Source organism: Solanum lycopersicum, chromosome 2 (assembly GCF_036512215.1).
Source record: "Solanum lycopersicum chromosome 2, SLM_r2.1".
Classification (NCBI taxonomy): domain Eukaryota; kingdom Viridiplantae; phylum Streptophyta; class Magnoliopsida; order Solanales; family Solanaceae; genus Solanum; species Solanum lycopersicum.
This window is the reverse complement of record NC_090801.1, coordinates 66,132,106-66,145,190: the sequence shown is the minus strand read 5'-3', so window position 1 is coordinate 66,145,190 and position 13,085 is coordinate 66,132,106. Positions and strand designations below refer to the sequence as shown.

At 32.0% G+C, this 13,085-nt stretch overlaps 1 protein-coding gene across 1 annotated transcript; it reads left to right on the top strand.

The window, feature by feature from the left end:
* Nucleotides 1-1,683: 1,683 nt before the first annotated feature.
* LOC101260220 (paired amphipathic helix protein Sin3-like 1) lies at nucleotides 1,684-11,376 on the top strand. Its single transcript, XM_069294413.1, has 14 exons — nucleotides 1,684-1,757; nucleotides 2,642-2,797; nucleotides 7,756-7,833; nucleotides 8,011-8,208; nucleotides 8,288-8,459; nucleotides 8,549-8,647; nucleotides 8,734-8,878; nucleotides 9,112-9,248; nucleotides 9,486-9,561; nucleotides 9,921-10,057; nucleotides 10,274-10,349; nucleotides 10,431-10,747; nucleotides 10,874-10,972; nucleotides 11,071-11,376. Exons 1-14 carry the CDS (start codon nucleotides 1,684-1,686, stop codon nucleotides 11,197-11,199), a joined length of 1,893 nt encoding a protein of 630 aa, XP_069150514.1. The 3' UTR covers nucleotides 11,200-11,376.
* Nucleotides 11,377-13,085: the final 1,709 nt, after the last annotated feature.

Genomic DNA, 13,085 nt, shown 5'->3' with positions numbered 1-13,085 from the left:
ATAAAATAAAATATAAATTTATCATCTAAAAATAAAAGATACTTTGAAATTTATCTTGTTTTTTCCTCTTAAAACAATATAGACATATTTGCATTTAAGATGAAATTTATGAACAAAACTAGTGGGATGTTGAAAAGAAGAAGAAGAATAAATAACAATGAAAAATAAAAAAATTGAAAGAAAGAAAGTGAATAAAATATTGAAGTCGATATAAATAAATATTTTATTGGGTAGATTTTTATTTGAAAGGAAAAAATTATTAGACATTGTAACTTTTAAAACCATCAAGTGATTTATGACTTTTATTAGTCAACTAACTTTAGATGACATTTTAGATGAAAAAATTAATTTATATCAACACCCTTGTCAGTCCCTCTAATTATGAAAAATAACCCCAAAAGTGTAGTCATGCCAAATTTGTGCCTATATAGTCGTGTCAAATATATTCATTGTTTTACTATATAACTCTTGAATATAATAAGGTGAAAAAGTATAGATAAATGATTATAATTAGTGACGCGGGTAAATTAGGAATTAAGTTTAAAATTATCCACTGATTTCATAAAGTGAATGAGTGTTGTTGGACATTCCAAAACAGCAAAATGAACAACTATTATTGAACGGAGAGTAGTAAGTTACTTATGAATATGAATATTAAAGTCAATTGCTCGTAAAATTACAAAATTTTGATTAATTTATGAGCCGAATCAATTTTTACGTGCCACATTGCATCATATTCCAATAATTAATAATTATTCGATCTAGATCTAGAGCAGGTTTTCAGTATAATGTAAGAATTAATTTTTTGTCGTTATGTAATTTGGACGTACTCGGTTACAATATTCATGAGTTTACTTACCAAACTAAACAAGGAAACATGATTTGCATAAATATATAATTATATTGAAATACATATTATTTCTTAAGTGATTAGGACGCGTGCATTTTATAACCGTCACAGGTTGTGGCGGTAACTATAACTACAATAATAAATCGTTAATTCAGTTATAACATTATCTTGCATGCTTTTTTTACTTTTACATAAACACATATAATTAGGTTAACGTTTAAACTGACATTAAGATTATTATCAATATAACTCAAAATGTTAAAACAGTATCAATCCAATTGGGGGTGAAAAATAAAACCCGATCCTAAAAAATGAAATATAATAAGTATAATTTCTTGAAAAAAAATTAATAGATAAATTATTATAATTATTGATAAGGGTAAATTAAGAAGTATACGTGCAATAGTCTGATATTGTAAGTACATTTGTGTAACTGAGGTCGCGTTACATAATATATATAACAACACCAACATTATTTTATCAAATCATTTTTTTTTTGCCTCACCTCTTCGCCTTTTACCTCTTTGTTTCTCAAAACTTGTCTTATGTGTTGTGTGTTACAATTCTGAGTTGGAGAGGAGGGAAAGAGAACATTGGAAAGGGAAAAAAAGGCCACCAAGAATGAATTGACATAATTTTTTTATCTGATCTAAACCATTGGATTAACTCTTTGTTTTGTGTTGATAGATCTGTTAAGACTTCTCTTTTCTCATCCTCAGAAAATCAGAGAATAATCTCTAAAGTGAGTTGTTTTGAAAATGGAAGCAGATTTTTTTCTTTTTTTTTTGTTTGTTGATGTTAAAAAACTTCTTCTTGCTGTTTTTTTTAATAGGATGAAACGATTGAGAGATGATGTGTATGATAGCCCTTCATTTAAGCGGCCATTTGAATCCAATAAAGGAGAATCGTATGTTGTTTGGCTTGTGTCCATTTTGTATCTGATAATTTTTTTGTATGTACTTGTTTTTGATGGATTTTTTTTAATTTATTGAATTCTTGGTAACTCTGGCTAAATTAGTGATTTCTAGTTGTTATATCTTTGTGTGTATTGTCTAACTTTGTGATTAAAAAATGTTTAATGAATTAGAATAGGTTTATCATTTTTTTTCATTAGTCAAGAATTATCAAGAAGATATGAAAATAAAGATTGGATCTTTACCCATATTGTTTGGGTGAGTGTTTTTGCTTCTTTTTTTTTGTTTATCTGTTAGTTCATTTTTAGGGCAAACGCTATAAACACAATATAACCTTTATTTATTTGGTTGTATCAAATCAAGGGATTAGTCAACTTCTGAATGAACTATGAATTTGCTGAATTTTTGATAATTCTAGGTAAATCAGTAATTTTTAGTTTTTCATCATGTGGTGTGTTGTGTGATTATGCTATCAGAAAATATTTGGATGCCATTTTCTGCTTTATCTTGTGTTTTAGGGTAGGTTCTATCATTTTTCTTGCACTACTCGAAATTATCAAGCACAATTGAAGATAAAGATTATCCTTATCCATGTTGCATTTGGGTGGGTCTAGTTGCTTTTTGTTTATCTGTTAATTCATTTTTAGGGCAAATGCTTTAACTTAGCACCACAACCACTATTTATTTGCTTTATCGTATCAACGATTTTTTCAATTTTGAATGAACTATAAAAATCATTGATTTAATGTGGATGAGAGTATAATTTAACCTATTAGAGCATATTAAGAGGAGGTCTGTGACAATAAATTTGTCTGACAAATTTTTGATGTGGTTCTCGCTGTAATGTTTTTCTTCATTTCTTTTTTCCCGGATGAAGCTATAGTCCATCACAAGTTCCAGCAAGTGGTCAGAGTGGAGTTGGTGGTGGCAGCAGTGCTGGTGGAGCTAGTGATAGTAATTCAAATCTGAGAACTGGTGATGCATTGTCTTATTTGAAGGAAGTCAAGGACATGTTTCGAAGCCAAAGGGATAAGTATGACATGTTCCTTGATGTTATGAAAGACTTTAAAGCTCAAAGGATTGCTCCTTTAATTTTCCTAGTGCTATTTTCATTCCTATTCGATTTGGTGATTTTTGTGGGACTTATCTTTGTTTTTCTCTTCACAGAATTGATATTGTTGGTGTCATGGCTAGAGTAAAAGACTTGTTTAAAGGGCATCCTATGTTGATCCTTGGTTTTAACACCTTCTTGCCCAGGGGTTATGAAATAACCCTTCACTGATAGACCAGTGTTGGTTACCATCATGAAGTTGTGCCCACTCAGACCAAGGTGACCACTGTATTATGAAGATGAGACTCCTCCAAAGAAAGTTGAATTTGAAGAAGCTATTAGCTTTGTGAACAAAATAAAGGTTACATTTCTGTTACCTTCCAGTTTAAACAATAAAGGTCTGCCTTTTTCTTCTTTACAAAAAACTCTAGTCCTAACTTACTAGGTTATCATTTTCTGCAGACCCATTTCCAAAATGATGATCACGTTTACAAATCCTTCCTAGATATTTTGAACATGTATAGGAAGGAGCACAAGGGATTAAGATATGAATTACACTACTTGTACTTTCTAATCATTTTTGGTGAAAAAGTAATAAGTGATATTGTACAATAAATGTAACTATCCAGGAAAAAAAATTAATTAAATAAGAATAAACAGGTATTTAAGGGCATAATGGTCCTTTCGCGTATTAATTAAAATAAATCAGATTTGTATTAATTTATTTTAAATTCTATTCGACTAATTCTTGAATTAGTCTCCTAATCCTAATAGTTCTCTCTCACGCTTCATAACTCTCTCTCACGTTCTCCATCTTTCTCACGTTGTTCTGCCAAATATCAACAGATCTTCACGCTTGAAGAACTCACATGAAATTTTAAGAAAAACAAAGCAACAAAAAAAATATTAAGGCGAAGAGAAGTTGTTCGTTGAGTGGTGTGGACGTTGAGGTAACTTGGACTGATTTTTGGAGAGAGTTTTGGGTAGCAAATTCTTTGTTTGAACATCAATAAAGGTATGAGTTTCTTCTCTCTTGGCTCCTTTCCCAAGAGGCCCCTTACGATTCAAACTATTCATCTTGAAACTAAGGTTGTTCCCCGTTGCATGCCCCTATCACTAGCTCCCTATGATCTTAGGTTGGGTATTCTTGTTGGTAGAATTGAGGGATGCTTGTTTGTGGTGATGATCTCGTTTCGAGTATGTGTTCATGACCATGTGTTTATATTTTTTGTCTTTTGGGAATATGTATGTAAATACGTATGTATTTGTGCAAGATTGTGATCATGATTTTGAGTTTTTCTTTAGCATGCTAATAGCATAGAGGTTATTCGTGTTTTGTGTGCAATTAGAGGCTCTTAAAATCGTATATTCACATGGTTGAAGGGATATAAATTCTAGTTAAAACAAATGATCAAACCATCCCTCTAAACTTGTCTTAAGAACTTTAACGAATGTATAAGAAACAAATGCTAAATTAACCTGTAAAAATGATGTAAAAAAATGTGGAGTAATGTCCCAGAACCTATGAATAAGTTGTAGAGGAATTCTGGAAATTTTAAACAAAAAAAAATAAATAAAAATAGGTGAGGTCTGCAGGGATCGAACTCGAGGCCTCACCAAAGTAAGCCTTAATAAAAGAAATGTGCCTGATGGGGCTCGAACCTGGGACTGGGGGGCCGGCGAAATTCGCCAAGAAAAAAAAGGGGGGGGGGGGGCTGGGGGGGAATCGAACCCTCGCCCCTGTATTGCGCGGAAAAAAAAAGAGAAGAAAAAGAAGTGGCGTCTGGGGGGATCGAACACGCGACCTGTGGGGAGGAGGAGGAGAAAATTAATTAAGAAGATAAGTGGGATTCGAACCCACGACCTCCAGCTACGCGCGAAGGAAGGGAAAATGGAGAAAAAGGAGACGCGAGGCGTGGGAATCAATCCCACGACCTCAAGGCTGAAGGATGGGCGAATTTAATTAAGAAAAGAAGTGAGGCTGTGGGGATTCGATCCCACAACCTCACTGTTGCACGCCCCATTTAATTAAATTAATGATAGAGGGGCTGTGGGGGTTCGAACCCACCTCCTCACAGCCTCCTCTTCAGCGAAAAAGAGAGGAAAATATGGGGGTTGTGGGGGTTCGAACCCACAACCTCCCTAATGAAGCGATTTTCATTTTATTTTTTTTTTAATAAAAAGATTTGAACTAGAATTCTAATTAAAATAGAAAATTAATTCTTTCATGTAAATATTGAGATTTAATTTAGAATTCTAATTAAAATAGAAAATTAATTCTTTCATGTAAATATGGAGATTTAATTTAGAATTCTAATTAAAATAGAAAATTAATTCTTTCATGTAAATATGGGGATTTAATTTAGAATTCTAATTAAAATAGAAAATTAATTCTTTTATGTAAATATTGAGATTTGATTTAGAATTCTAATTAAAATAGAAAATTAATTATTTTATGAAAATGTTGAGATTTAATTTAGAGTTCTAATGTTATGATATTAGAAAATAAAGTCAATGAAAAATATAAATGCTATCAAAATGATTCAAGAGTTGGGTTTGCGTGCCCAAACCTCCCTATTGATACATAAGTCATACGTGAGTAAAAATATTCAAGAATAATGCCATCTACTTAGATAAAAAATCAAGATCTTGGTATATATACAAGATACATAAGTCTTGTAATACATAATCTTAGGAAAATAAGAATTACTTAACGAACTATATATGAAGCCCCATTACTTGTATGTATAGACACATAAGTTTAACATACGTTCAAATATAAGTGAACCTAAGATATACGTAATGAAATGAAGTAATGAACATCCACGTAATAAGAGGTAAGTAACTATGAAAAATAAAGGTGCTAATAATGAAGAATGTGGTGACAATCATGATTTGAGGCTAATGTATATGATGAGAGCAATCTCAAATAAACCTAAGTAAATGTTACCAATACGTACTCACCAATGAGCGTGTAAGATAATGAAGAGACCAGTCTCGATGAACACTCTAATGAAAATATTGAGTTTAAAACAGTCAATACTAATGATGAGATGAGAATCATCTATTGAGCTATGATGTCCTCATACTAGAAGCCAACTTCCATGATGTATGAGTTGAATGTAATGGAACTTTATACCGAGCACCGATAGGCTAGCTATGAGCGGTGATGCCTTATTTCGGGAAGGGCGGAGGTTTACGTAACTCTCATGAGATGAGACTGTCAGGCTTGCCGGGTATGGGTCTCCATACATCTCCTAGTCTTTGAACCTATATTGCCACTATAGGGATCTGGCAGGGTTAAATTCCCATATACGCTAGCATGTTATTGAATCGCTTTGGCCGATGATTTCACCTCTTTTCGGTGTGGGGGAGACACTGGATTTCATGATGCTCACATGATCTATGTCGGTTAAAGTTAAAGTTCCCAATGAATGAATATAAATCATATAAATAAAGGAATGACACCGAAGGTGTTAGGATAGGATAATCAAGAGGTGAGCTAGATTCAGGTAATGACATTAGGTTATTCCTGATCATTGCACAGCAAACCCGATGAAAGTCTTAAATTACACCCTAGGTATAGCTGGTGTTCACACTGGCCTATGAATGAACTGAAACGAGGTACGTATGAATGAATGAAGAAAACTCTGTGTTTGCTAAAAAAGGCTCCCTAGTTGAGGTCCCATATGTTGAGCCCTCATTTTGGAAAGTCTTAAGGTTAAGTCTATGATAATAAGGTCTCGTGGTATATGAATGAATAATATGAAAGAAACTATGTGTTATATGTTATGTGTTATATGAAGATGTTATGTGTTGTGTGTCATACAATAATTATAATGATGCATGTCACTCTCATGGCATAAATTTTCAAATCTCAATTTAGCAAGTCCACTGACTTGACTTCCAAACATCATGTTGTTAGGAAAGATCTATTCTTCCTCATGCATGTCCCTGGTGTGTGCTTGCATATACCCATACTTAGTACAAGTGTGTACTAATTCCATACAAACATCTACTTTTAGGTGCAGGCACAGGTGGACGGTAGAGCTACAGGTTTGTTGTTGCAGCTATCCGGACGTCAGCATTCATCCGAAGTTCGGTAGGTCCTCATGCGTTCGAGGATGCTACTGTCTTACATTCTAGCGTAGTTTTAGAGTTGAGCTAGTGGAGCATGTTTCGCTGGGGCTTCTTTCCTGTTTTGGTTCAGACGTTGTATTGGTGTTATTTTGGCCGATATACAATTAATACTTAACGAATTATTCTTTCAGTTGCTTATCTCTTAATTGTTAGATGGTTGATGATGAACGATTACGAAATATAAAGAATGTTTGGCAAGTATGATTAAAGAATCAAAAATTTCAAATTTTTCGCAAAAATTAATCTATGTAAAGTAAGAATGATGTAAGTTGGCTTGTTTGCGACCTCTGAGAGGTCGACGACGCCGGTCTCGTCTGGGGTCTAGATTCCGATCGTGACAATAATAATATTAAAACTACAAATAAGTTGCATATTTACGGAAAAATAAGGAGAAGAAATACATGATATTTTAAGAAAAATAATTAATAATTCATAAAATATGGATTCACTGCTTTTACTTTAATCATTTTCAATTCAACAAATTGAATCCGGTCAATAAATAGTCATAACTTTAGTGAATGACTAAAAATATTAGAGAAAGACTAAACTGCCCTTAAAGTTTGACCAACATCATACGTTACAAGAATTAGTACTATATATATGTGTAGTCTCATTACTACATACACAACATTTTTTTCTCCAAGTAGAGAAGGTATAGAGAAAAATACTAGGGTTCAGCCGTTTCTAATTTTCCCCCCCTTTGTCTGAGTAATTTTTATGATTGAATTGATTTTTTTATTAATTCTTAGTAAAATTTATATTTACTAGCACAACTTCTTGTTGATGTTCAATTTTTGCAGCATGGCCCGATTGAGAGGAGAAGTATCTGGTGGTAAAGAGAGGTTTAGGCGGCGAATCAATTATTCTCGTAGAGAGTCGTAAGCTCTATTCACTTTCTCAATTATTTTGATTTATTGAATTCTCGTGAAGAAATTAGTGTGTTAATTTAGGTTAAAAATAAAAAAAAAATGGGCTGATTTTTCATTATATACATGATATCATTTTTGGTAGTAGTGACTACTTATGGTATATGAATTTTTTGTTGTGTGAAGTAGGCGTCGTTCATCACAAGTAGTTGAAAATGGTTTGGGCAGCCGCATTGCTGGTAGAGGGCTAACTTTTCTTAGCCCTTGTAACCCAAATCTTAGAACAGAGGATGCTTTGTCTTATTTGAAGGAAGTTAAGGACACGTTTCAAGGCAAAGTGAAGTATGAAATGTTCCTTGATATTATGAAACATTTTAAGGCTCAAAGGTATGTTACTACTATTTGCCTTAGTGTCATCATTCTCATATTTGTTGTTTTATCAGTGAATTATTCCATTTTTTTACAGAATTGATACTGTTACTGTCATAGAAAGAGTGAAAGATTTGTTCAAAGAGTACCCTAGGTTGATCATTGGATTCAACACTTTCTTGCCCGAGGGATATACGATAACTCCCAATCAAGAAGATAAGCCTCGAGTTGAATTTGGAGATGCTGTCAACTTTGTGAATAAAATAAAGGTTACACTTCCAGTTTAAATAATATAGGTCTGTCTTTTCTTCTTTAAAATACTTTAGTCCTAATTTATTTGGTTTATCATATTCTGCAGACACGATTCCAAAATGATGATCAAGTCTACAGATACTTTCTAGACATCTTGAACGTGTATAAGAAAGAGCATAAGGGAATTGATGAGGTGTACCGAGAGGTAATAGTTTCTTTTTTAAATTGGTATACAATAGATGATGTTTATGTTTTAATTTTTTGTTACTTTTTGTCATATCGTATGTTTAGGTTGCCATACTTTTCAATGGCCATCCAGATTTGTTAGATGAGTTTACTAGGTTCTTGCCAGATACCAACTACAAAGAGGATCTAAGCAAGCAGCAGCATACTGGTAAAATGAATTCTTTTGGAGAGTTTGAAGATGCCCTGAAATGTGAGTTCATGGTTAGCTGAATATTTGTATTTGATGTGCTACATTAGAATCTTCCACTATTAGCTATATACTTTGTAATGACACTGATCTATTAGTAAATATGTATTAATTTATTATTTAGTTTATCTCACTTATTTTTTTGGTAAAGTTCTTGGTGTATGCATTTGATTTTAGCATAGAGTTGCTGAGTTTTGTTAGTATGCTTTTTAATTTGATTTTGTTGATCTTGTCAGCTTCGTGTAGCAAAGGGTTCATTTTCCGTGAAAGGGTAAAGGAAAGACTACAAAGTCCAGCTGATTATCTGAACTTCTTAACATGTCTCCGTCATTACGGCACAGAAACGATCACAAAGAACGAGTTACAAAGTTTGGTACGTCTATCATACTATTAATCCCCTTTTGTTCCAAAGTGACATTTATCATTGTTTGTAATATTTGCTATTTGGGGTTTGGTTGGGCTCTCTTATGAGTTTTGGCTAAGAAAAGGGAGAAACAGGGGTACTGAATCCTGTTTTACAGGATTTTGTGGTTCCAATGTCTTTTAAATGATATACAAGTCGATCTTGTTGTTAAAGCATCATTAATTTGAAGCAAGCTATCAATTTCAGGTTGCTGAAATACTTGGAAAATATCCTGATCTTATGGAGGGTTTTAATGAATTTCTGGATCTTTATGATCGAGTTGGTAAGTTAAAATTTTATGATTGTAAAACTTTTGTGCCACTAAGATTGGTTACTGCTTGACAATTGGAATACTTACCGATATATTGAGCTAGAGAAAGTCTTGAACAATTTTTCATTAGGATTTTGTTACAAGTACTTTACATTACTATACAAGACAACAATTGAAATTTCGTAAAAAAAAAAATCTCCAACAAGACATATCAGAATTCGTCATGATTAATATTTTATTAGTATGTTGCTAACATTCAGTCTGTTTGACTCCATTTTTGCTTAAGTTATTGATGTATGCATCTATTTTTAGCATAGAGTTGTTGAGTTTGGTTATTGTGCTTTTTAATAGTATTTGTTTGATCTTGGCAGATACATATACAAATGGGTTCACTTTCTGTGAAGAGGTAAAGGAAAGACTAGGAAGTCCAGCTGATTATCAGACATTCTTGAAATGTCTTCATGATTACAGTAGAGAATTAATTACAAGGGAGCAGTTACAATCTTTGGTACGTGTATCATGCATCTAATCTTATCTTTATTGCTCCTATGTGACAGTAATCTTTGCTTATAAATTCTACTATCTATGGTTTGGTTGATGTTCATGAAAATTATAGGCTAGACCTAATGTTTCTACAGGATTTTGTGGTACTAATATCTTTTAAATGATGTACAAGTCGATATGTTTGTTGTTTAAGCATCATAGATTTAACCACTCATTTCAGGTTGCTAGAGTACTTGGGAAACATCGTTCTCTTATGGAGCATTTCAATGTATTTATAGATTGTTATGAACGAGCTGGTAAGTCTTTAACGAATTCTGTCACACACATAATGCTTATATATATGTGAGATTGTAATTTGAATGGTTACTGCTTTGCAGTTGGATTTCTTGTAGGTGTAATGACTAAGTTGAATGATTCCAAGTTAGTAAAGAAAGAAGAGAAGAAGTGTAAAATTGAGGCTCCTTCAACTTATCAAGTAAAACAAGAAACTGAAGCTCCTTCAACTTATCAAGTAAAACAAGAAACTGAAGCTCCTTCAACTTATCAAGTAAAACAAGAAACTGAGGCTCCTTCGACTTATCAAGTAAAGCAAGAAACTGAGGCTCCTTCAACTTATCAAATAAAACAAGAAAATGAGGCTCGTCCACAGGGAATTAAGTTTGAAGAAGCTGTTAGTTTTGTGGAGAAAGTAAAGGTTATTCTCTAAGCTTTCTTTTCTTCTAAATTCATAAAGAATCTGACAAGATATTTTGTTAGACAGACAGATGGATGGATAAAATATGAGTGTTGACTTACTTGTTGGGGTCATCGCTTTGTGCAGGAACGTTTCCGACAGGACAACCATGCGTATGAATCATTTTTGAACATTTTGAGGATGTACAACAGGGAGCACGAGAACAAATATGATATCTACCATAAGGTGATAAAACATCTTTCAATTTGGATACACAATTTATATTAGGTGATCTTCATGTTTTAATTTATGAATATTGATTATTATTTTACATTCATGTGTAGATTGCTATACTTTTCAAGGATCATTCAGATTTACTTGATGAGTTCGCTAAATTCTTGCCAGATTCTTCAGCTGATTTCATGCTTAGGGAACGTATTGATCAGTTAATCATCCTCTTTAGTTCCTTATAATAGTGTGATCTGTATTACTAATGCTTGTGAAGGAGTTAAACTTGGAAAGATTGATGGGTTTCTTGGAAATTTTTGTTCTGTTTCGAATGCTAGAGATTCAGTTTTATTGGCAATGTAAAATGTTGGTGCTATATGGGGTTTATTTTTCCAAATAATATCATCATCCTTTCTAGCAAATTAAGAATTTTTTTTGAATATGTGCTTCTATATCTGCAACCTATCAGATAAAACTTGTTGAAAACACAGGCATATCCTTATTATATTCGGGGTTGTTTGGTATGAATTAAAATATTTTTCGAAAAATGTTTTCTCATATTTGGTTGGATTAAAGAATTTTGGAAAATATTTTCTAAATCAATTTATTTTTCTCAAATTTAAGAAAAATATTTTCAACTTTAAAATTTCATTTTTCACCCATATCCTCGACCACCCACCCACCCCTACCAGCCCCCAACCCCACCCCACTCCCCAAAAAGTTTTAAGTTTGTTTTTAAAAAATAATTTAAACTTAAAATTTTTTATTTTTTTTCACCCACACCCTCGATCCCCCTCCCCCCTCCCACCCCTATACACCCCAAAAAATTTAAGTTTGTTTTTAAAAATTATTTTCTACTATAGTAAAAAAATAAAAGATATTTCTCAAAAATATTTTTCTTTCAAAAATCAAACACTAAATCTCTATCAGAAAATATTTTATACTCACCAACCAAACATGAGAAAATAAGTCAAAAATCTACTTGTTTTTCGGGAGACATTTTCTAGGAAAACATTTTTCTTCCTACCAAATATACCCTAAATTGTACTGTCACTTAATTTGTTGTTTGGTTGATATGTTCATGATAACTCATCCCGTAATTAATAATTAGTACCGGATAAGTTATTCCTCCCTTTGGGTGGTATAGTAATATGGGAATAACTTATCTCAAGATAAAATAAGTAAATGACAAAAATTAATTTCTTAAACAAAATTGCTACTGTAGCAACACATTACCATTAAAATTTTTGATTTTTTTTATAAAAAGGCTGCCATAGCGATTTTAAAAAAAAAAAATAGTTATACAAAATCGTTGTCATGGCAATGACTTTTTTTTTTGTTTCTTAAGCAGCCTTTTTGATTTATTTATTTTAATTAAAACATTGCTATAGCAGCGATTTTAAAGAAAAGAAGAAATTATTATTTTGGAGAAAACAGTTGCTAGGGCGGTGAATTTTTTTCGTTTAACAGAAAGACGTCAAAAAATCACTCCATCCGAAGTAATTTAGCCCTTTTGGTTAAAACTTTTTTAATATACCATTTTTGCTTTTCAAAATAAAATACCTGCCCTTTTAATTTCGAATTCCCTTTTTTAACAGCATTATCAAACAAACTCTTAATTATATGTGAATTGTGAAGTATAATTTATTTTTCCTTTGTTTTATGTTTTGTGCATATGTTTATATTTTCACCAGTATGGTGACAAAATTAGGACATAATTTATCCAAGTTAGGAACAACTCTGTCATTTTTTTTAACTCAATCTATTTCGACACAAATCATTTCACCTCATAAAAATTGGATAAGAAATCTTGTCAAAATTATTTTCTGAAATATTTTATTTGTAAAAGGAATAAATAAAATAATTCAAATTTAATGAAATTGAGCAAATTGAATTGAGTTAATATCTTATATGGTCACTTAACTTTGAATTGTTACTTAGAAAGTCGCTCAATTTTAAGTTGTTAACTTAGAAAGTCACCCAATTATTTATATTTCACTTATAAAGTCACTCAATCAATTTAAATAATTTTTTCATTAAATTTTATCTTACACTATTTTTAAAGAAATAATAAGATATCTATTTTAATTATTTAATTATTACAATTTTTCTAAAAAAAAACGTAGAGTAA